Raw genomic sequence first — 25,420 nt, forward strand, 5'->3', positions numbered from 1 at the left:
TTGTTGGGGAATTAAATGCTAAGAACATTCGAACTGTCAAAATTCTGACCTTTCAAAACACTAAGTTTCTATAAAGCAAAATTTTGAAAACCAACATTTGCCTTTAAAGTCTCAAAAACATTTCAGTACCAGTTGAAGCACTAACATGTAAACCCTAAAGTTATACCTGTCCACTTCAACTGCTTTTCCCTTTCAACTGTGAACTCAACATAGAACCAATTACTAAGTGCATATCCAAAGTAGAACAGTTTCAATGCAAAATAAACACAACATACTAAGAAAATTAACACAACTTGCACAGAAAGTCTTGCAATAAGTTGTCAAAAAATTCAGAATTAACTTTCCATAATAGTGGAAAACAGGAACTCTCTGTATCTTCGTAATACTCAAAAACAGTAACTACTGTCCACAACACTGGAAGCTTCAGCAGAGAGGATTCAAACGGATTTAAGCACAGCCCTACTTCTTCTAAAGTGATGTACTCTTTTGTCCTGGAAGAAATATACATATTCCATTTACTTCAGTGAAAAATTCCTATTATTGATATAACCTAAAAAAAAAGAACAAGATTATAAAGTACTTTGTACATTTGAGTAATTTTAACATAAAATATTATTTATAATACATATTTTAACATAATTTAGGTCCTAAAAGACCATATAGTGTTCTATTTTCTTTCAAAAACAGACCCTCTTAAAAAGATTACAGTATTGTGAAGTATAAGTCCTGAACTCTTTCATCACTAAAAATCTGGCCAATTTGATTTATCTGTTCAGTTAAAAGCAAAAAAATGAACATCATGTATAGACAATGAATTGCTATACCATGAAAATTGTTATAGGTATTAATATAATTATCTATTTCCACTGAGCAAAACTATCCACTATTTATAGATAAAAAACCCCAAAACTTAAGAATATCCAGCAGAAATCTTTCTTCATGTACCTTCCTAAAATCTATTATGTATGTTAAATATGATAGAAATTTTACTCATCAATAAAACTTCATTTTTTTCCTTCCCTAGGGTGGAGATCTAGAGAGCTTTTATATGATTAAAGGGGTCAGTGAGAATACATGAAAGACAATTTTTAAAATGTGTTCCTTCCATGGGTAGAAAGAAGCTAGTACACTACATATATTCTACCTTGGGCCTCCTTCCATTTGCTCCAATTTGTACTGATGACAGAATGCAATGCTCCAAGGAAGGAGAGAGGAAGAGACCAATAGTAAATACTGTTTTGTTTTTTGCCATTTAGCAAAGCTGACTCAATTATATCTTTTTTCCTGCAAGGACTGTGTTGCTTTTTTAAAACCTTCAAAAAATGCTCCATAAATAAATCTGAATTATATTCATATGAAACTGGCAAAAAACTATAAACAAACAACTAACACAGGTTATATTATGTCAGTAAGGTTCCTACTAGAAATTGGTTTCTTCAAATCTTCCATTACACTGAAATGAAAGCATTAGATGCTTCATGAGCCCTTAGAAAAACTTTACTTGAAAAGCTTTCTCCCTTTTTGCTCTTCTAAGAGGTATAAAAGAACTACTTATTCACTTGCCCAGTCTACAAGTGAGCAGAATAGGGCTTTAAGTATGATAGAAGCAACAAAACTTGTATGACCTATTGCTGGAAACAATAAAAGTTACAGCTCACATTTACAAGGTTCCTTCTCAACCCTGTGAAGCACTGCCATTTTCACAGATGAAAAAACTAACTGAAAGGTGAAATGATCTACCGATATGCCACTGAACTGAAACCTGACAGCCTTTACACCACATTAACCCTAACGTTTATTAAGTATGCATTCTTAGCTCCCAGGAAAGTTATCCAGGCTTGGCCCTAGTAGGTCTGGTTGCTCTCACAAGCCATGGTCTTTTTGGGGCTGCAGAACCTTTTGGGGATTGAGGGTGCCCATTAGTAGAATATGAATGTCTCCCAGGAAGGAGGACAGAGAAGTAAAGAGGGATCCAGGCTCTGTAGGCATGTCAGATAAAAGTAGCCATCATGCAAGGTCCCTTGTTTGTGCATGTTATGAAAAAAGACCTCTTTCCACTACCTTATGGCACAAAAAAAAAAAAAAGCCCAAAGCATCTTTATCTACAATTTTTATACCACAAGTTTCCTAAATGAGCTTCATGATCAGGTCTATATCTTCATAAATTCTCTGAGCAGAAGAGATTTGGGAGGTTCAAAGGAAGAATTAAGTAAGCTGTCCATGCTCATACAGTGAATTAGTAGAAGAGGCAGGACTTATAACTCCTCAAATCCAAACTTTCATGCTTTGATGACTCTAAATTGACTTCCATTTTTCCTGCTAATTAGTTCATTTCATCTTATTCCAAAAGAACTACTTGGCTTTGTCCCTGAGGAATCCATTCGTAGCCACCATATTCTTCATTATCTTCTACATCTACAGCTAACAATTTCTTTTCACTTACTTTTTCCAAGAAGGCTTTCGATTATTATCTATTGCTATAGGCTTCCTTCCTAAAGACAAACTAGATAGCAAAATTTTAAATAGTATGCTGCTGGGCCTAATGCTTACTGTGATTTGTTTCTTTAAAATTAAGTGCTAACAGTTCAATCAAATGGCCCAGTAGTCATAATAATTTGTATAATATAAAAGGAATATTTTGAAGCTTTAAATTAAGTGGTTATTTTTTTCAAACTTCTCACTCCATACCTTGAAGTAGTCATCTTGTGTGACAAGAGCGTTTCTCAGTCTTGTCTCTGGATTAAACAAACAGGATACCACTGTCTGTATGCTGCGGTCCACAGATTTCTGAAACACAGAGTCTGTCAGTAGTGTATGGCTAAAGGCTACATCCACTTCTCTTCAATACTAAAAAGATAATCTTATGTTCAAATGAAAGAAGAACTGCTCCTTCCATTCTAAGACTTCTGACAGTCATGAGTACTAACAAATGTCACTTACAATTTAAATTCTACCGTTAAAAGTTAGGCAGTATTTTAACAGTTTTCAGAAACTAGTTAAACTAAATCAAAATTTTTTTTAAGAGGGGAGAGTCCAGGACCCCCCCCCCAAATACTATATAATACAGCAATACTTTTAGTCTCAAGAATTCAAAAAACATTAAAAAGCTCAAGAAAATAAAAATCCATAAACAAAATATTTTCAAGTTTCTGTAAGTAGTAAATTATAATTATAAAATTAAGTGACTTTTACATATTCTATTGAATGATACAAAGTGCATTCAATAAAATGGCAAGTTAGTATTTGGCTATATAAACACTAAAAATTGGTGAGAGGAAGAACATATAAATTAATCTTGAACCCCCTAAGGTCACTGACTTATTTTCTTCTAAAATGATTATGTGTTTAATAAACATTTGTCAACTGATTTTGTTATAATTGTTAGGACTGACAAGGAGTGGGAGAAAAAAAGTGCTCCAGATCTGTATATTTAATTGGTTTAAGAACTCCCAAGAGTGGAGTCAACAATGCACAATTTATCATCCCAAGAGAAAACCCTGGGGGAGTTGAGAAGTTAAGCAATATGCCCCATCTTCCTCCAATCTAGTTAAGGGTCAAAGAATGTAAACCTTCCTGACTCTAAGGTCAGATCTCCATCTACTAACCTATTTGCCTCTCAAAATCATGGTCATTACAAATAAAAGATGATAATTTAAGGACGCAATAGGTAGAGGCTTTCATATTTATACTGAAACCTGGGGGATTCCTAACTCTCACATGCTACCAAAAGACTGGGTGTCAAGCTACTGATTACCCTCAGGCCTGCTTATCAGAACAACATAACAGGTTACACATATCCAGGGTGTAGTCAAATTCTTGCCTTTTGCTGGCCATTTCCAGATGACTGTGTGACCTCATGGACGGAGCACTCGGTCTGTAGGACTTCAGCTCCTGGGTCCACTTCACTGCAGTGGTAATTCACAGCTGTATAAGCCTATGTTGAAAATAGAAAAGTTGAGTCAGAGATATTAAAAGGTATTTCTATAATCTTCTCTTCCAAAATATGTGCTGATGCTGTAATTTAGAAGGCAGACTACATAATTGGACTGAATCCCAATCCATCTTGCTCTGGTTTCAAAAAGTTTATTTTAAGCAAATATCTTATAGGGGGAAAAAGAATCTTCAATTCAGAAAGCCAGTCTTAAGGACATAATATTAAAAAAATCCATCTAAATTTCTATTCAATCATATGAATTAATAAGGAACTGAAGCAAACATGTGCCCATCTATTAGACATATTAATCTAAATATGTACATATGTGCATGTGGACCAGTCCTATGATTTCATTAGTTCAGAGAAACCTTGATGAAAAGGCTCCTTATTATTTACACACACACACACACACACACACACACACACACACACACACACACACACACTCTCTCTCTCTCTCTCATATATTTTTAAAATCCCTTATCTTAGAATTGATATGGAGTATCACAAGGCAGAAGAGCTATAAGAGCCAGGGTTAAGTGACTTGCCCAAGGTCACACAGCTAGGCAGTGTTTGAGGTCAGACTTGAACCTCAAGGACTTCTGGTCTAGACCTGGCTCTCAATCCACTACAGCCACCTACAATCTATATTCTTAGTTGTAAAGGGGCATTGAGAGGTCAATGATTTTGCTCATGGACATGATGTAGTCAGCATGGGTCAGAGGCAATATTTAACTACAGGTCCTTCTTGATTTTAAAGACAGCTCTCTAACTACTTACATGTTGTGTCTGTGCTTCAGAGATATGATATGTATATACACATAGCTGAGTACCTGACCTTTCTAAATCTTAATTCCTCTAGTGGAAAATGCAAAATTTATCACACTTTCAAGTTCAAATTTTATTGAAATTTTCCCGTTATTTTTCTTTTCCTTGGAGCAAAAATGAACAGCAGGGACCAAAAAATTATTGATTTTGAAATCTCTTACTGTTTTGGACTGTAAGCACAACAAGCAATTCTAAACACCAATTAATTGTATACAAGACATTGATGCTATTTGGGAACCCAAAAGAAACTGTTGATTTAATTCCTACCACAGAGTGGTTTAAAAGTCTAGTTATAATGAAATTAATGAAACATAGTGTACCTGATGGCAGAACAGCCAATTAGAAATATATAAACAATGTTCTATAGAACACTAAGGAAGTTTAGGAAGCTAATATTTTATCAATTCATCTTACCGGAGGTATAACATAACTCCTTTGTTCTCCAGCAGGCCATTGTGGAGGTACCTTAAAGCAAACAAACACTGATTTTGCAAATGTTTTTCAAAATTTCAAATAGCTTAAAACACATTTCACTAGTTATTTATCAGGTTTATTCATGCTGAAAGGAAAGCAAAACAAAGTTCTTAGGATTATATTTCTATGAAATTCACCCTAATTTCTCTCTTTGGGGGGGGGGTTGGGTTTTAGGCAGACATGGTCATGGCAGAGTTTTCTAAATTTCTCCCTTTAGAAGTACTCAATATCTGACAAATATGTGAAGAAATTAATCTAAAACCAGAGATAACTAATCTAGCTTAGCTTCAGTGCTACATAGGAATTGGGTAATCAATTTTATTTCAACCTCTTTTCCAGAAAAAAAAAATTTATAAAGGACTAGTACCTTAGGCAGTTTACTTAACTAAGTACAGGTAGAATGAGTTTTTGTGAAAGCAAAGAACACTTCCTATACACTACAAGGGAGAATTCAACATATTTTCTGATGTTTACAGAAATTTGGTGATGGTAATCAAACCTAAGAATATTAAAAAAAGAACATTTTTGAATTTCAAACCACCAAAAGCACTATATTCCATTATTGTCTTTGGCACACTTTCCCTGTTAAGAGGGTAAACTATTTTGGAAAAAAATCAGAAGTGGAAAGTCCCAACATTCAAAGGATATATTTATACTTTTTTAAAAAAAGTTACCTGATAATTATATATAGGTAGCTGATATCCAGTGATGAGTTGGACTGGTGAATTAGGGTAAGGAGGATATGCCTGAAAATGAAATGTAATTAGTTTTTCTATGATGAGATAAAATTTTTAAAAGTTTTATTAAGAGGAACATTCCCTATGTTAAAGAAACTTTAAGAAATCCAGGTTATGCCCATATAAATTCAACATATACAAATATGTGAAAATATAATTGGGTAAATCTGATTCTATAAAGGAAAAATGTTTTCTGGTGCATGTTTTCATTGTCATATGTTAGTCATTGGGGGAGGGGGAGAGGGGAGAAGAGGAAATAAGCTTATGAGTCAAACTAGCCAACTTCCAATAGCAAAACCAGAAGAATTTCAAATGTCTGATGATATCCTTAAGTCCTTTCTAAGTGGGTGGGTAGCAAAACTCTAGGATGGACTTCAATTTGTGCCATTATTTTACAAAAATATTCTTAGACTTTATTTTTTTATATCATTGGTAGCTTCATTTTACTCAAAGAATCTTTTGGTTTTCTATCTAAAGATGTTCAGAGAAGCATGCACTAGTGCCTAGTACCTCCCAGTACCTAATGCAGGGCTCTGTACAAATTTGAATACTTCAATAAGGCTGTGATCTCACTGATGTGGATACTTCCTCCATCAAGGTAAGTAGCAAGCCCACCACACTCTCTTCCCATTAGCTTTGTTTTCATGATTTCTCACAAATCCTCCAAAAAAAACAAAAACAAAAACAAAAAAAAAACACCCCAAATGGGGCAGGGTCTTGCTTAAGTCTTTTTGACATTGGATAGAAAGAAAAAGTAGTAATAAGTCTGTTGACTACCTCCTCTTGCTTTAGCTCCGTGCCTCTTGTCATGCCCAGCCTATATCTCTTTAATGTCTTTTACACTGCACCTTTTTCACCCACCAATTCTTCCAACTCTTTAAACCTTACATCAAAAGTCTCTCCATTGTCCCTGGGGGACTAGTTTTGCAGACTATATGAATTTCTGCCTGAGAACTGATATAGAAAACAAAAATGTTTTAGCCACTTGGTTTTTTCTGTGACTAATTACACCAAACTTGAGTGGTCATGTAGATTTCATTCAAAAGCCTCTGTAACCTTCCAGAGCTTGAAAAAGACAACACAAAACACAAGGAGGAACACACACAACATCACCTTAGGACATCCCTCTTCTATTTAGATTCTACACTAGACATCCTCCTAACACTGACAAATAATATAGGAAAGTATGCCTCCTTGCTTTATATACCCCATTTGATGTTAATAAGCAGGTTAAACAAAGTTATAACTTATAATCGCCTTTGGGTAATTTTACATTAGTTTGATATATGCAATGAAGATATCCTGTTAGAAAAAAGCAGTGTTTCATTCTCCCAAGTCAAAAAAACATTCATGGTGAGATCTTGTATTGTCTACACCTTTCACTCAAATCTGACTTTAAATATTAAAGTCTGCTATGTAATAATACATGGAAAGTTGCTTGTTCCTTTCTCATATGTCTTCGTCAAGAAATGTTCTCAAAGTGTGTGTAGGTTTTTTCAGAAAATCTTTGTAGTAAGATAAGTACGCACATTTGGGTTGGTAGTTATTTTCTTGGGCACTTAAAAAAAATTAAGGTCTGAGATCCCCCAACCCCAAGTCTTTGGTAATTTCCCCCTTTATAATGCTTCCATGTACTCAAGAATTATGGTGTCTTCAGCAGTCTGCACATACGTTGTCTATTCTAGCTCTCCTCCCAGGCTGTTTTCTTTCATGCTACTTCTATTTCTTAATGCAACACATAACCAGGATAGTGAGGTGAAAATGTGGTGGCTACAGTGGAACAGAAGTGTTTGTTATAGAAACCTTTAGAGGTCATTCTTTTCCATTTTTGTTTCTTGTTCTCTCAATTCCACCGTTATCTAACCTTGAGATAACTGCTTAATTGTGTTGCTTGACAAGCTTCTCACAAACTTGTTTTTGCCTTAGTTGTCACTTTTTTATGGGTATCTTGGATTATCATTCACAATCCACTCCCACATGAAATCTAACAAACTAGTTTTTTCTCTGAAAGCATATTTCCTTTTCATCTCTCTAGTTAGCAGAGCAAAAATATGAAGTGTATGCCGACTACAGCCATTGTTCTACTGTGATTAAGTCTTCTTAGGACATGTTAATAGTCTATTGGTGTCCATTTTTCCCCTTTAGACTCAATTTTCTAGTAGTTTTTCCCCCCAACAGAATAGGATGAAATTGTCAAAAGGATACAAACATCTTTTGATTTTCATTTTTCCTTTGACATGTATGTTAATATGGTCTAACAAATCAGAGGTCTGACAATATACACTGATTACGAAATATCCTCTACATTGGCAACAGGCCATTGGTGCTTTATCTTTATTCTCATGGTACTTGGGATCAAGAGCAGACAAGAACCTAAAATCTTTTCCTTTCCCTCCTCATTTCTCATTCCCGAACAGTTTTCCAACATATTTTTTGAGGCCGTCTTTGTATTGCTGTCATTGAGCTCTGAAAGTGTGTCAATTCAATTAGAAAGGTATTTTCAAGGTGAATCCTTGTCCATACCTCTTCAATTTCTACAAGAGTTGGCATAAAATTCTGAAATGACTGCTATGGTGGTCTTTTTGCAAATGCTTATCTTGAGTACTGCAAGATGATCTAATGTTTCTTGCAATGAAGTTCCTTTCTTCTTACCTCTCAGACACATGATAAAGCCAATGCTGTTATCTCCTTTGTTTGCCTCTCCAGGGAAAGACCTGGTACTCTTTTCCTTAGGGGTAACTTCATTTTGCTTTATGGATTTATTAGAATTGCGATGGTCACATTTGATTATGATTCAATTATTATACTAAGCACCTACTACTCCACCACTGGACAAGGATCTCCCATTTAGAACACAGACAACTAAGAATGTGTGCAGACAATCTAAAAGACTTATGGTTTTAGGCACCCACTAAAACCATCACCATAAGTGCATCATCACTACACTGAGGCTATACATTGTGCCTTGGCTAAAGCTATAGTGGCTTTATCAACTATTCAATGAGAAGAGCTTTTCTGTACTAGTTAGCTAGGTTAGTCTTTGGAAAACAGTCTATTATCAAGTGTGATTCAAAACTATTCCAGAATAACAAAACTTGCCAAATAACTTATTTTTCACTGACACAGTCTTCAAGAACCCAGTCATGAGGAGGCATGATAATATAACATGTTATGGAAGTTCCTCTATAGAATAGTCTTAACTATTTCTTAATTATGACAAGTGGAATGCATAAATCAGCCCAGAATGATAGGTACCCCTCCCCCAAAATGCCAAAGAAGCAGAAAAAACTTTTAAGTTATAGCCAAAGTAAGGAAAGCAGTAAGGTCAGACTAGGCCTGTTTGTATAAGATGGCATAACGTTGATAGATAACAGAAGAAAGAGGTACTCAACTCTAATTTTGCTTCCATCTTCTTCAGCAAGGAGAATGGTCTTTACGATGAAAAACTTTGGACAGACATTGGAGAGAGGGCAATTGAAGGTCAAAATAGGGGAGGAATTAGGTAGTAAGAAGGATTCTAGCTACTTTTTAAAATATCTTCAAGTTTTGGGGCTCAGAGTAAACCAGAATACCAAAAGAACTTGTAGAAATGATCACTAGAAATAACCTTTGAGAGAACATCAAAAAAGTAGAAGTCCCAGAAGACAAGAAACAAAAATCTTATTCCAATGAAAAAGAATTTTAAAACTATGCCTAAATTTGATTCCCAATTAAATTCTAGGATGAACTATTAAATTGGTATCTGTGAACATTTAGAAAGAAATATGAATCCACTTAAGAAACCAATCAGGTCAAACTAACATCATTTCTTTAATAAGATTCACTAGAACAGATCAGAGAAACACTACTTACACAACCTATGCTTTAATTTCAGCAAAACTTTTTACAGGCCTCTCCATAATTTCCTAAGAGTTTAATGTGGATTAGATGAAAGTACGAGTCAGGTAGTTACACAAATGAAGGAAACATTGTTCTCCAGAGTCCTACGCCTTTTAATATTTTTAATCAACAATCTGATTGAAGATATAAAAGACACATCAAATTTGTAAATGTTAACAAGCTAGGAGGAAGAACTGCTAATTTAATCAATGAAAAATAAAAATTCAGAAAAGCTCTATGAATTGGAAATGTGATGTAATTGCTAAAAACAAAACAAAACTGTAGGTTTTATTAATATAATGGCTATATTCTGACAAAGGAATCAATAATACTATTGTGATCTGAGTGGTCAGATTATATGAAGTAGTGTTAAATTCTTTTGAACAGAATTAAAAATTAAATGGTGAAAGTAACATTGATAAACCTGGACCTGACCAAAGGAAGGCAAAGAACAAAGGACCTGGAACAGTTTCACTTGAATACAAGACCACAGGGAGACATAATAGTTGTTTTAAAACATTTAATGGGCTGTTTTGTCAAAATAAGATAAAATGTGACTCCACAGATCCAAGGTATAGTTGTCACAGGGAAGCAGATTTCAGCTCAGTATAGGGGAAAACTCTTTTAACAATTAGAGGTTTCCAAAAATGGAACAGGCTCCCTTGTGTTAGTGAGTTCCTTATCATTGTAAGTGCTCAAGCAAAAGTCAAACTAATCTTTTATCAGAGATATTACAGAGGATATTCCTAAATTGGGTAGCAAGTTAGACTAGAAGATGCCCCACATGCCCAGATTGATTCCATGATTTTGAATTATATTAATACACGCTCTGGATGATCACAACACATGTAAAAAAACTCACAATAAATAACTTTTACCTGGACATATTGAGTGATGGGGTTCATCATAGCTGGAGGCTGCATATATGTCTCTGTGTTTGGATTACTCCAGACACTATGAAACTGTGGTGCAGGTGGAGGATTAAAAACCAAAGGACGTGGCTGCACGTGATAGGCACCTTTAGGAAAGCAAAAAAGGGAAAAATGGCAATTTCAACACTGAAAAAAATTAGTTATGACAATAAACAAATTCTCCCCAGACCATTCTTTACAAACACACACACACACACACACACACACATTTATATGTACTCACATAAATTCTGTTTCCTGATTGCTGGTCCCAGTTTCAACTTTTTACCATGGAAATTTATCTGTGACTGGGGGAGAAAAAATAGGGAGTTTTTCCAATGTCTTTCCTAAAGATGACCATCAGAGTTTACTGTAAAGAGCTGTGGGATATGTGGTCAGACAACTCTGCCTCAATAATAACTAATGTTATCTGAACAGATAAATGGGGAAGAACAGCTAAATTGCTAATTGCTCTTATTTTAGTCTTTTCCTTTCCCAAACAGACAACTACAAATGCCAATTCTTCCTACATTCTGCTCAAACCCTCATGGACTCCACCCCTTTCTAAAACTAGAGAACCAACCATAGAGAAATATTCAGGAATTCTGCCAAGTTAGTAAAAGATTTTAAGTTTCAGAACTATAGGATAGGAAGTAACTATCTCTGTGTTTGCAAACATACGTAAATACTTTAAAGGAATCAAAATACCATTACCACCAAAAGCCAAAATAAAGTCAAAAAAGAAAAGTTTACTTACTTCTACTATTTTCTGCACATCCACATCATTATAAAACGAAACAAATCCATAGCTAGAAAGGCAGATTAAAGATGATTAATAGGATATGCTATTATCAAGCAATTCTAATTTCAGGAACTTTCACCCTCAGGTTTTATGAAATATCAGATAGAAATGAGGACGTAAATTCTGGGAAGAATTCTTAATTCTTGAGATACCCCTATTTTATGTAAAAGGAGCTATCTTGGACAGTCTTTCTATTATGGTTATTTCTCTATTCTCTATAGTTTATAATTAATGCTATGTTAGGTGCCCAGGAAATATCTGTGGATTGACTAACCTTAGTTGAGACTTAGTCTAAGGCTCAAGGTCTTGTATTTAATTACTTATCTGTGTATATTTTGTGTCTCCTCTCAGTAGAATATAAGCTCCTTGAGGACAGAGACTGTCTTCGGTATTACCAGTGCCCAGGATATTAAGTAGGCTCTTTAAAAAAATGTTTGTTATATTAAATTAAATTTCCATTTAATGTCTCACACTACTTAAACCTCAACTTCCACCTGTACCCTTCTATAACACTACATTCTCTCTGTCAGCTTGAAATTAAGATGTATAGAATCCAATATTATTGGGGGTGCTTTGTAAATGTTAAATTAAAAATTTCTCCCCAATAAGCAACAGAATTCCCTAACAAGTGACTTGGCTTTATCAGAATGTCATAGGACTGACTTTTAAGTCAAAATAAAATGTTTTATAATAAGGTTTGGTAGTCCCTTTAGATGGAATCCAAGATGAATTAATCTTAAAACAAATTGTTTTATAAGAAATTGTATTTTAAGAAAGTTCTAGTACACTAAGTCAGGTACATTAATTCCTTAACCAATCAGCAATTATTATTTGACTGCTAAAATAAGACCATTTTAAAAAACCAATATAGCAAAAATATTATAGTCCATTTTTACTTAGTAAACTGATTTTTCTACTTAGGAGAATGCTGGTAATGTTCCAGAGAAGTTTATTTCCAAAGCTCATATTCATTGGAGGAGATCTTCAAGATGTCATGTCCAAAAGTTAACTTTTTTTGTCATGGACCACACCTTGGCAGTCTGGTGAAGTCTAAGAACTCCTTCTTGGAATGTTTTAAAATACACAAAAATAAGATATATAGGATTACAAAGGAAACAAATTATATCATAACATAGTCAAGAAAACATATATATATATATATTTATTTTAAAGTTTAAAGAACTTGGTTTCTCAAGAGCCTCCTGATCTTGCTGGAAGATTCAAACTACTATACCTGAACTTTGGCAGGGCATTTAGAAAAGATAATCCATATCTTTATAGACAAGATAACAAAATATAAGTTCATCAACTGATAGTACGAGGTGGGTTTGAAGTTGGTTTAATGATTAGTCCCAGATCTTCCGAAATCCCCTCTTTTAATAGAAGAGGAAACCAAGACCCAGAGTTGTTACAAAGAAGTTAAAGCCATTGTTATGCACACAGTACAAGTAAGCAGAGTAGAACTGGGATTTTCACACATATAACCCTCAGAAAAAACAAGGTTATCAGCCTATGCTTCTACACATCAAACTCTATTCTTTATCTACTCAACCTCAGTTAACACTCAAAACTACTCTCTGGTTATAGTGATTTCTCCCCCAAAAACATCTATGCAAAGTCACTTTTTGTGGTAAAAGGATTACATATAAAGGTCAAGAGATGCTGCTGGAAGCCTCTATACTTTTGACTGAGATTTGAGACAAAAGAAGTCTCTGTCACTTAATCTGCAAGAAGCTAAAGAAGAGATTAAGATGAAGCAAGATAAGAAAGAGATTCTCTAAATCCATAAGAGTAGAACATTTAAGCATCTGCCTATCATATGATGTCCTGACAGAAATCCAAGTTACATTTGTTTGGAAAATTCCTCTCAAATGGCACACATTTTTTGAAGAAATGCTGAAAAGGGATGCTTTAAAACATATAAACCAATTTTGTTTGGTAATTTGTATCTAAAATATAAGACAATGAACTCAAGTAATTGTCATTTGGAAAAAATATTCGTGATTTTTATGGATAAGATAAAGAAACATTGATTCAGTCAACAGTACAATTAGGTGGATTTGAAATTATTTAAATGATCAGTCCTCCAAGTGTGATGGTTAACGAGTTGAAGTCAATAAATAGGATGGTGGTGGTGGAAATCTGTCCTTTGGCAGATTATCACCATTTATACAAACCAAGTTAAAAATTTTTCTAATGTAAATGCAAACCATGTATTTCCCCCCCAAAATCTGTATTACTCTGAAATAATCTGTGATAATAAGTCTTTGTTCAAATTAATCATTCAAAATTAATTCAAAATTAAAGTCTTAAAAGCTATGAAAGAATTTTATAATTTCAAAAGGAACACTTTTCATACAAACTTCCTTTTGAGGCAGGTACCTACATATGAAACTGTTAAAAGTTATTAAAGAAACATTCAGCAAAGGCATGGATAGGGAAGTACTAGTTATTTTTATCTATTCAAATTTATTTTCCCAATAAAACATAGGCAGAAAACCTTTAAAAATAAGAGTTGGAAAAAACCCTTATATCATACCCGCATCAGGTCACAAAGCATTTTAAGATTTTTTTTTTCTCTTCAAATGTCAACTATGTTTTTGTTCTAAAAGTCATGCAAAGGGTAATGATAGAATTTAATATATTATGACACATAGGAAGAAAATCTAACATTATTAATTGAAAGTGCAGCACTTAAGCTTGGAGCAGGAGGTATTTATGACTAGATATCAAGAAAGTAAACCACTTCAGCTAACAATGTTAAGGGCCAGACCTTTGCATCTAAATACATTCTTTAAAAAGTAACAAAGCAATGAATCATGTAGTCCCAATTTAATTGATACAGCTATAAAAGTACCATTTTAAGGTTTGTTTCTCTAGTAAATTCATGAAACATCTAAATACTCTTGCTGAATATTAAATGTGTCTTACCCATTGACAGCTAAAAAGGCACAAATTTTAGGATTTGCTACTCTACTAATTGCACTAACATTCATATACTTTCTTTTTTAAAACTCTAACCTTCCACCTTAGAATAAATACTGTGTATTAGTTCCAAGACAGAAGAGTGGTAAGGGCTAGGCAATGGGGGTTAAGTGACTAGCTCAGGATCACCCAGCTATTAAGTATCTTGAGGCCACACTGGAACCTAGGACCAACCTCCTGTCTTTAGGCTTGGTTCTCAATCCATTGAGCTGGCTAGCTGCCACCACCCCACCCCACCCCCAATATACTTTCACTGAATCAATATGAAACATGTCTTACTTACCCTTTGGACACACCAGTTCGATCAGTGATTATCTTCACTTCTTTCACTGAACCATATCTAGCAAAGAAGCTTCGAATTTCTGTTTCATCCATCTATGAAAAAGAATTTAGCTTCAAAAATAAAAATTCTGCACCCCAAATTCCCAATTCAACAACAACAAATCCTTCCCTATTAACTCAAAATTTTACAAAGCTTTGTCTAAAGGGTAGTTTGATTCAGTTAGTCAGAGAACCAATTCTAGGTTTAAATGATATTTAGACAAGGAATAAACCCCACAAGGGTCGAATCTTATTAACTTCTAAGAATAATGAATGCCATACCCTAACATCAATTCCGCCAACAAAGACTGTATTTGGCATGATTTTGCCTTCTGGTAAAACATATCCTTGGCTGGCTGTGGCTGATGATGATTGGGTGCTAGCTTCTCTTGAGATGGTGGAGTTTGGTGTCTCAGGATTTGCAGCAGACTGTATTTTGAAAAAAAAAAGAAAAGAAAGCACACATGTAATAATAACCAACCACAAAAGAAAAAATGTTAAAAAGGAAATAAAAAAATAAAATTCTAACTTACATTCAAAAAACCAAATGTTTTAATGTAAATAGCTTCCATTTCTAAGTGATCTAATCACAATACTATCTTGGTTAAACAAATTAGCTTAAGCCCAAAGACCTAAAAGGAATCATTCCATGGGCAAATAAGAATTTTAATAAATAAAGTAAATATGATCCACAGCAGAAATAAGATATTTTTTCAGGCTGCTCATTGCCATCCCATACATAGATATGAGATATTTTTTAAAATGTGAAAACTTTGAGAACCGATAAAAAAATCAGAAAGACTAATTTTTTAAAAATTACATGTAACAAAAAACAAGATTATTTAAAAGACTTTCTGTTCTATTTCATTCAGTTAATAAGATTTTTGTTTCAATAAGTTCATAAAACAGATATGCCAAGTTTTAATAGAAATCAAGCTGTGGCTAAAGGAAACTAGGCATCAGAGCATAAAAGCCTCTCCTTTCTATTTACCAAAATTACCATGGTACTTGAAAATATAACTCTTCCCTTTGTGTGCTAGCTATGTTTTGGTACTAGATGGCAGAATCATTATTACCTCATACAGGCCACAGCTCATGCTATGTAGGGGAAGCTAATGATCCTATTCCCTATTGTGATATATCAGCTGTCTTTGAAAAGCATCTTTTTCTTCCTTAAAAAATTCCAAATCAGTTCTACTAATAATACTTTCATCCTCACAAGCGTTAATGATATTGAGGGACACAAAAAAGTTATGTTTCCCAAAAGAGGAAAGAAAAAGGAGATACTAAAAAGAAACCAAGTTAGTAGCAGAGCTGAGAATCAAATCCACAAAGTGTTCTTCCTATACAACACCATAAGGATAATACAAATTGTTCAGGCACGGAATTTAATTTTTTAAATGAAAATTTTTAAGTAATTCTCCTTATGTAGTGAAAACTTGTTTGTAAAAAGTATTACAAGTAATTTCAAAGTCAATAATTCAAAGAACAGAAAACTAAATTCTTAATTTCAGATCTTTCTAGAAGATAAATATTTCTGTTCATTGTGATTTTTCAAGATAGATTAAATACATCTCAAAAAATTTTAAGTGCACACTGAATGTAAGTCACCTTAAATGCCAGAGATAAGGCTTACACTTCACACTTCTATTAATGAACAAATGTGGATAATTTAAAATGATATACATTGTGACAAAAATTAAGTAAAACACTCGAGTATTTGAATTCTCAAGATACTAAGATTTATTTTTATTAAGCCCAATAGTACCCCAAAATTTCACACTTGACCAGTGTTATACTAAATTGAGAGCACCCTAAAGTGGTAGTCCCTGATTTAAGATTTTCTTCATTTGAATAGAGGTAAAAATGCATTACTCTGGGTGATGAATTATTCGTGAATAGTAGATGAGTTGGGAAATTGAACACAAGACAACTGTGTTAATTAGGCCTCCATTTCGCTTTTGTTTTCTTGCACATTAGCTTTTTTGTCCATTTTCTTAACTGGTAATGTTCCATAGGTGACGGAGCTTTTTAAAGAACCAGGTTTGTTCCCTTTTCTTAAGTAGCAGAGCTGAACTCCTTTATAAACATTTTCCTTCCTGCATTTATCTGTAAGTAAACTAAACTTTGGTGGGCGACTTCCAGTTTGTTAATGGAAATAAAATATACGATATTCTGCCCTCCAGAAGAGGGTTAGTTTATAATTGCAATCGAAGCCCATATGGCTGGTTTGGGCGATGAAGAAAGTGGGATGGGGGTGGGGGATTGTAAACCAGAAAAACATTTACTCCCTCCCCTTCTAACTGCTGAAAGGCCAGGTTTGCTCTTAGTCTCCCAAGATTTTTTCCAGCTTTAACATTCTATCCGCTCAGGTAAAGAACTGGAGCGATTCCAGCAATTCAGCACCCCTCCCCCCTCCGGCCTTCATCTCTTCCAAGTCCATCGTAAAGGGCCGCCCAAGCTTTCTGCCTCCCGCCTTACGGGAGGCGCTTAATCAATTCGCGCCCTCATCGTCGCCAGGCGGGGGTTCTCCCAGCCCGCCCAAGCTCGTCTCCAGCCGGCAGGTGGCGCCCCGAGCTCACAAAGTGTGAAGCAGTCAGAGGTAGGGAGGCGCGCGCACGCGCACACACGCGTGCACACGCACACGACACACACCCAAGCGAAGCCATCATCCTGCCTCAGCCGTCAAGCGGCCGCTGCCTCAAGCTGCCCGAGTCAGCAGCCCATCCGCCCGTGGCCAAGGGCTGGAGCCGGGGCCTCGAGGCCAAGACTTTAGGGAAAACCGCCTCCAGCCGCCCCGCCCCCAGCCTAATGGGGTCATAACCCTGCCACCAAGCCAAAGGGTCACAACCCCGCCCCCAGGCTGGCGGGGGGGTGGGGGGCCCTCTGGGCTCCTGTAAGCGCAAGAACACCGGGAGGGGAGTGATTATTAGTTAATAAAATCCCACAGAATAAAAGGGGGGGTCAATCTGCTTTACAAAAGGTCCCCTCCCCATCTCAATGTACAACCTGTTTTCTTTCCCGGGCCACCCAAAAGTCCGCCTCTAGTCTAAGGGGCACCTCGTACCCCCATCCCCCTCGGGATCCCTTTGGGGAAAGGCCCTCCCAAGATTGGGGCGCCCCGAGCCCCTGGGATTCAAACGCTCCCCGGGCCCTGAAGGCCCTCCCCCACGCTCGCCGTCGCGGCCTTTTTCTCCTCAAGGATTTGGGGATGGGGGAGGGGAGGTGGCGATCACCACAGATTCTGATGGGAGGGGGGAGAGAAGAGCTCTGCGCCCGCCAGGAATAGGGAACCCCGAGAAGGCCGCTCCACATGGCAGGGACGGCTTACGACCGAGGGACAAAGCCAGGGGCGGCCGCGGGCGCAGGCCGCAGGGCCTCAGGGCTCGCGGGTGACCGCCAGGCCTCGGGCGTCGCCAGGCCGCAGGGGCCTCGTCCGGGCGAGGCGGCCCGCGCCCTCCTCCCCTCAGCGGCCCGAGCCGTCGAAGGCCCCGGGCTCGGCCTCACTCACCATGATCTTGGCGGGCGGTGGCGGCGGCTCCTCCCGCGGCGATTAAAGCCCAGAGATTAAAGCCCAGTCCGGTCCCGTCCCGGTCCCGGCCCGCAGCGCCCCTCGCTCGCGCTCTCTTCACTGCCTGCCCTCGAAGAACTCGACGAGGATCCGAGCCTGTGGCCCAGGCTGGCCTCGGCCTTGTTCCGCTCCCGCTGACCCTCGCTGCGCCGGCGGTCCGGTCCGGCCCGCGCCGCTGTCTCCCTGCGCACCCCACTGGCCGCTGCGGCTCCGCCAGCACAGGCTGCCCCCGCACACTGCAGGCGGCGCTGCTGCCGCCGCGGGCTTTAGCGAGCACCCGCGTCCCACCGCCTTTCCGGCCCGGGGGGCGCGAGCGCGAGCGGCGCTAAACAAAGGTTCCCCCGGCCCGAGCGCTGCCTGCCCTACGCCAGCGGAACGGAACGGAACGGAACGTGGGCTCGCCAGGACGGCCGACGGGCGGGGGCGGAAGCCCCCAGGCGCCCCTCCCCCCCACCCCGCACCCGGCAGGGGGCCAGGACGGAGCAGTTGGATGAGGTAGAAGGAGGGTGGAGCACCCCGAGCCAAAGAATTCTTCCCTATTAGAGTGTAAGGGCCGCGAGGGCAGCTCTTTCCCCTTCTGTCCCAATAGCACACAGTAGGTCTTCAATGAATAAATGTGTGTAAAACTAATAGTCTTCAATAAATGATGGGCAGGAGTCGTTGGCCAAAGAATCTTCAGAGCCCAGCAGCCCTCCATTCATTAGAGTGGAAGCTCCTAAGAGCAGCGCATCCCGTCCTTAATGAACAAATGCATAAAAAACTGAAGATGACCGGGGCAGAACTGGGCAGCAGTCCTTGGCCAAAGAATCCTCCAAGAACCAAGAAGCTCTCCATCCATTGGAATGGAAGCTCCTCGAGGGCAAGGGCTTTCACTTTTGTATTTGTGCCCCAAGCCCTCTGCCACTCTCTTAGCACCAACCTGGCTAAGGAGAAGCTTAATATTTGTTGATTGATCCAAAAAGAACGAGCTTTTCGTCAAGGGATGAGAATTGATGAATGTGGGTCTATGAAGACTAGAGAAGAGTGCCGCCGCCAGAAGAGCTGAAAAGATGGGAGAGGAGGAGCCAGCAGGGAAAGGGGTAGTCTGCTGAGGGGACTGCAGATTTCTGGTCACAAAAAGCCAGGGAATCTAGGGCTGATGCCACTCTGGAAGACGGGCTAGATTGGTTCTCCTTGTCTCCAGAGGGCACAACCAGCAGTTTGGAATGGGTGGAAGTTGCAAGTTTAGACTTGATTTCAGGAAACCCATCTTCACAAGCTCCCATGTTGGGCTTTCAAGAGAGGCTGACTAGACACTTGTACAGTGTGTCCTGGAGGGGATTTTTTTTTTTGTAAAGATATTTAGTTTTGCCAATTACATGTAATAACAAAATTCTACATATGTGTTCCCAAGTAATATGTTACAAATTGTCACCCTCCCTCCCTTCCCCTTTCCCTCCAGGAGCTGGTCAGCAATTTGATCTAGATTATATATGTATCACCATGCAAGACATTTCCATATAGTTCATTTTTGTAAGAGAGTAATCATATAAAACCAAATCCCCCAAAAAGTTCATTGAAAAATATTATGCTTTCTTCTGCATTCTGACCCCAATAGCTCTTTCTCTGGAGTTAGCTAGTATTCTTTGCCCTAAGTTCCTCAGAATTGTCTTGGGTCATTGTATTGTTGAGAGTAGCTGAGTCTATCACAGTTGATCATTCCACAATATTGTTGTTATTGTGTCCAAAGTTCTCCTGGTTCTGCTTATTTCACTCTGCATCAGTTCATGTAGATCTTTGCAGCTCTTTCTGAAATCATCCTGTTCATCATTTCTTACAGCATAGTAGTAGCCCATAACCGTCATATACCACAGTTTTTTTCAGCCATTCCCCAACTGATAGGCATTTCCTCAATTTCCAGTTCTTTGCCACCACAAAAGAGCAGTTATAAATATTTTTTGTACAAGTCGGTCCTCCCCTCCACCCTTCTTTTAATCTCTTTGGGATACAGACCTAGTGGTATTACTGGATCAAAGGGTATGCATTGTTTTATACCCTTTTGGGCATAGTTCCAAATTGTTCAAGAATGGTTGGATCAGTTCACAACTCCGCCAACAATTCACTAGTGTCCCAATTTTGCCATATACCCTCCAATATTTATAACTTTCCTTTACTGTCATATTGGCCCATCTGAAAGATATGAGGCAGTACCTCACTGATTTTTCAATTTGCATTTCTTATTAATAACTTTGATTTCTTCCTCTGAAAACAGTTTCTCCATATGCTTTGACCATTTGTCAATTGGGGAATGACTTATATTCTTATACATTTGACAGTTCTCTATATTTTTGAGAAATTAGAACTTTATCAGAGAAATTTGTTGCAAAATGTCTTTCCCAGTTTTTGGTTTCCCTTCTATTATTGGTTACATTGATTTTGTTTTAACAAAATCTTTTTAATTTAATGTAGTCAAAATATTTCATCTTACATCTTGTAATGTTTTCTATCTCTTATTTAATAATAAACATTTCCTTCTCCATAGATCTGACAGGCAAACTATGTTCCCCTAATTTACTAATTAATCACCCTTTATGTCTAATTCATATTATCATTTTGATATCTTGGTATAGAATGTGAGATATTGATCTATACCTAATTTTTGCCATACAGTTTTCCAATTTTCCCAGTAGGTTTTGTCAAGTAGTAAGTTTTTATCCCCAAAACTGAGATCTTTGGTTTATCAAACACTAGATCACTAGCCTAATCAATTCCATTGATCCTCCATTCTACTTCTTAGTTAATGATAATGATCACTGCTTTATAGTCCAGATTAAAAATCTGGTACTGGAGTGAATTTCTTTTGGGAATGGGTTGAGTTGGATGGTTGTTTAAGGTCTACTCTTAACATTCTTAACTCTGGGTACTCAACTAAGAAAGGGGGTCTAGAATAAAGTGGAAACCAAGTGCATGTAGGTTTTTTCATGAATAATGCTTGTGAAATTGAAAATGAGATGAGCAGAAAAAGAGGGGACCTCATTCAACCAGCTCTGAAACCAGATATGAATTCTTTACAGATTAATGAGATTCTCACTGATGGAAACCTGCTCTCCCCGTTTCACCCCAAGCTTCCCTTTGTGTGTGTGTGTAAGGGTAACTGGTGGTGGAGAGGATACTTCTACAATATACTTTCATGTAGGGACATTGATTAACATTTCTTTATAGGTTGTCATCAGACCCCTCTCTCTAGAACGTAAGTTGGTCTTTTGAGATCTCTGAGTATCCCTAGCACCTGCCTTTCACCCAGTAGTCATTTAACAAAAATCTCATGGAACTAACATCCAGTGAAGTCAAAACTCAGCATGTGATCCAGACCCGGGGCTAGAACTTAGATGTCCTGCTTTCTCTATCTAGTTTGTTTTCATGATTCCACTTTCATGTGGCAGCTAGGTGACTCAGTGGAGTGAATGCCAAGTCTAGAGATTGGAGGTCCTGGGTTCAAATGTGACCTCAGACTCTCCTAGCTGTATGAACCTTGGCAAGTCACTTAAACTCCATTGTCTACCCCTTATCCCTTCTGTTTTGGAACCAGTACACAGTATTGATTCTAAGACTTAAGGTAAGGCTTTAAAAAAATAATTCTACTTTTGAGTTATAGGGTAGGAAGGGAATTAATTAACAAAAGTCTGAATTTTGCCTTACAACTATGTTGACATTAACAATACAGTAGCTGAAAAGAGGGAAAAATGTGATTGAAAGGAATTAGAAAAATACAAATTTTGTGTGACTACTTTCATGAGATCCAATCCCTTAGGAAAAATTTAAAAGTAGGTGGTTTTTCAATGATTCAGATTTTCATGAGTTTTCTTTCTCATGAGATTCCTTTCCTTCCTTCCTTCCTTCCTTCCTTCCTTCCTTCCTTCCTTCCTTCCTTCCTTCCTTCCTTCCTTCCTTCCTTCCTTCCTTCCTTCCTTCCTTCCTTCCTTCCTTCCTTCCTTCCTTCCTTCCTTCCTTCCTTCCTTCCTTCCTTCCTTCCTTCCTTCCTTCCTATATTGGTGGGACAAAATTGCTGCAGGCTCAAATCAGAAATGACTGTTGGGATGGGGAGAAGGGAAAGGTTTAGGTGTCTTTAGTTCTTCCTTTAAATAGCAAGTCTGAGTTTAATTCAACTTAGTTAAAACCTATCCTTAGTGGGGAAGACCATTTCCTACCCTCTGGGAGTTTAGCCTCCTTGGGGCTACTTTAATTGAGATGGGTGAGGTCAATTTGAGAGATTAGGAACCTTGAAGATTTCATAGGGAATTTAAAATGGGCCAGGGTAATTTTGTAATCCTGTGATACTTCAAAGGAAGAATAATCTTACTTACTAGCACCAAAGATGAGGAGGTTATATTTAAGAGCTTGGTAATATGAAAGAGTGATTTGGAGTTAGAAGAGATCTGGGTTTGAATTTTGACTTCCTGGGAAAGTCCCTTGGTCACAGTTTCCCCATCTATGAAATGGGAATAATATGTGTACAACCTCTAGTAAAGAATTAATTTTTAATTTTGCGAATAAAAAAGTTTTTTATTTTGCAAGCAATGTTTGAAATTAATGTTTGGAATTATATGTTGTTTCCTCAGGGTGCCTGTCTGGATATTAAAGGATCAATAATTAGAGTAGGAGTGTGTGGAGACTTTCATTTTAAACTTAATGAAATATTAAAGTAAGAGATGCCATTTTTAGCATATTCAAAATTTTACAGAGGCTTGGAATGCTAATAAATTATGCTTGGGTTCCTTTCTTGGTTCAAAGGCTAATTTTAAATTGAAGTATGTATATATATATATATATATATATAATACCCTAATATGATTAAAAATGATAGTAGTTGATACTACCAAATTCAAGTAATGATAATAGAAGATTTATGGCGCCTCCTAAGGTTTGCAAAATGGTTCCTGTCTTAATAAATAGAGAGTGGCCTCTTAGTAAAAACCTCTTCCACTTCTGACACATACTGGCTGTATTACACTGAAGGTATCAAGAAAGGTATTTTCTAAGGTCTCCCAATGTGCCAGGCATTATGTGAAGGCTAGGATACAAATAAGCAACTTCTTCCTTCTCATTCTGCTCATTCTCCTTGTTCTTCTCCTCCTCCCTCTTCTTCCTTTTCCTCACTCCTCCTCCTCCTCTTCCTCTTCTTGTTCTTTCTTGTTGTTCTTCTTCCTTTTCTTGTTCTTCTTGTTCTTCTTTCTCCTCCTTCCTCCACCCTCCTTCTCCTCCCTCCATCCTCTTTCTCCTCCTGCCATCCTCCTCCTGCCACCCTCTTCCTCCACTTCCTCCTTGAAAATCCCTTGCCTTCTGTATTCAAATCAAAACTAAATATTCATTTTAAAGCAGAAGAATTGTAAGAGCTAGACAGTTGGGGTCAAATGACTTGCTCAGGGAAATGTCTGAGGCCATATTTGAACCCAGGTCCTCCTTGACTCCAGGCCTGGTGAAGTCCCTATTATAGTAAGGAAATTAAGGAAATATATTGATTAAGTATTGATAAGATAAGAACTTTAGGAAATGACAAAAGTGTGCTTTGCGTGAGATCAGAACTTGGAAGGAGGGAAACAAGAAAAGTTCTGACTGCTGGTCAGGGCTTGTGGGAGTTTCTCTCCCCGGCTTCTGGTGAAGACAGACAACTCAGACTTTGCTCTTTGCTGTATATAAGGGAGAGAGAACTCTAAATTATCGGAAGAGGTTTTCCTACCTTCCTTATCATGAGAAATCATCATGAAGAAGAATCTGTAATGTCTGATTTGTTTTAGAATGGTCTTGAGAGAAGAAAGATTGAAGGTCTGTTTACCCTCCGGTCAGCTGGCCTCTGCCATATTGGGCTGAGAGACTCTGTGCTTACTTGGAGACATCTTTGACGATATTAAGTTATTTTAATTATAGTTAGGTTTTAGTCAGAGTGTTTTGGTTTTTTTTTTAGTAAGTGCCAGGCAGTTTCAGAGTATCTGGAAGAACAGAAGAATTTGCCGTGAGGCAACTGTAGTAAAAGTGGGTGAATATAGTTCTCTGTTAGTGTTAAGGCTTTTCTTGTTACTAATCCTTATATCTGTTAAATATAAAGAAATAGATTTTAATAAAATAGTTTCCAAGTAAGTTACAGACTGGCCTGGTAAAAGGAAGTCACTCCTGCCTTTCTTTCTGGGGGGAGAGCTGAAAGATACTTTTGTACCACAGCATCCTCAACAGCACCAATAATAATCTCCATTATTTTATTATTCTTTTTTTACAACAACCCTGTATGATTGATATTGCAACTATTGTTATCATTTCCATTTTATGGCCCTAGGCCCAAGAGATCATAATTCTTCAGTCTCTTCCTAGCATTTGTCTATTTTTCCCTACTCTTTACAAATACTCCCACAAATCTCCATCTTCAGAAAAACCTCACTTGGTGACCAACAATCTCTTAATCACCAAATCCAGTGGCCTTTTCTCAATCACCTTCTTGACCTCTCAACACCCTTTGATCCTGTGGATCACCTTTTTCTCTTCTCTCCCAGTTCTCCTATCTGTCTGACTGTTCCTCAGATATTCTCAGATATTAGAATATTTAGATCAGTGCCTGAAAACTTCAAGGTGCTGTCTTGGACCCTCTTCTCTTCTCTTCTCTTCTCTTCTCTTCTCTTCTCTTCTCTTCTCTTCTCTTCTCTTCTCTTCTCTTCTCTTCTCTTCTCTTCTCTTCTCTTCTCTTCTCTTCTCTTCTCTTCTCTTCTCTTCTCTTCTCTTCTTTTCTCTTCTCTTCTCTTCTTCTTCTTCTTCTTCTTCTTTTTTTTTAACTAACCCCCTTCCAGATTGCATGTAAATACAAAACAAAACAAAACAAAACACCTTTTACCTTCTGCCTTAGAATCAGTACTAAGTATATCCCCTTCTCCTCTTCCTCCTGCTCCTCTTCCTCATCTTCCTTCCCCTACCTTGTGTCTTAGAATCAATACTGTATATTGGAGTGACTGAGGT

At 37.6% G+C, this 25,420-nt stretch overlaps 1 protein-coding gene across 7 annotated transcripts; it reads right to left on the reverse strand.

The window, feature by feature from the left end:
* Positions 1-283: 283 nt before the first annotated feature.
* On the reverse strand, positions 284-18,667 carry DAZL (deleted in azoospermia like). Of its 7 annotated transcripts, none has more exons than XM_016426449.2 (12): positions 18,383-18,667; positions 15,154-15,300; positions 14,834-14,925; positions 11,521-11,572; positions 11,008-11,071; positions 10,731-10,870; positions 9,366-9,419; positions 5,911-5,982; positions 5,177-5,227; positions 3,821-3,934; positions 2,689-2,787; positions 284-491 (listed from the first exon to the last, which is right to left on the reverse strand). In XM_016426449.2, exons 1-12 carry the CDS (start codon positions 18,383-18,385, stop codon positions 438-440), a joined length of 942 nt encoding a protein of 313 aa, XP_016281935.1. In that variant the 5' UTR covers positions 18,386-18,667; the 3' UTR covers positions 284-437. The 7 variants fall into 7 exon arrangements, with proteins under 7 accessions (XP_016281935.1, XP_016281936.1, XP_016281938.1 ...); XM_016426450.2 differs by lacking the exon at positions 18,383-18,667 and adding an exon at positions 17,527-17,682; XM_016426452.2 differs by lacking the exon at positions 18,383-18,667 and adding an exon at positions 17,353-17,471.
* Positions 18,668-25,420: the final 6,753 nt, after the last annotated feature.

The sequence above is a fragment of the Monodelphis domestica genome, chromosome 5, assembly GCF_027887165.1.
Source record: "Monodelphis domestica isolate mMonDom1 chromosome 5, mMonDom1.pri, whole genome shotgun sequence".
Taxonomy (NCBI): Eukaryota; Metazoa; Chordata; class Mammalia; order Didelphimorphia; family Didelphidae; genus Monodelphis; species Monodelphis domestica.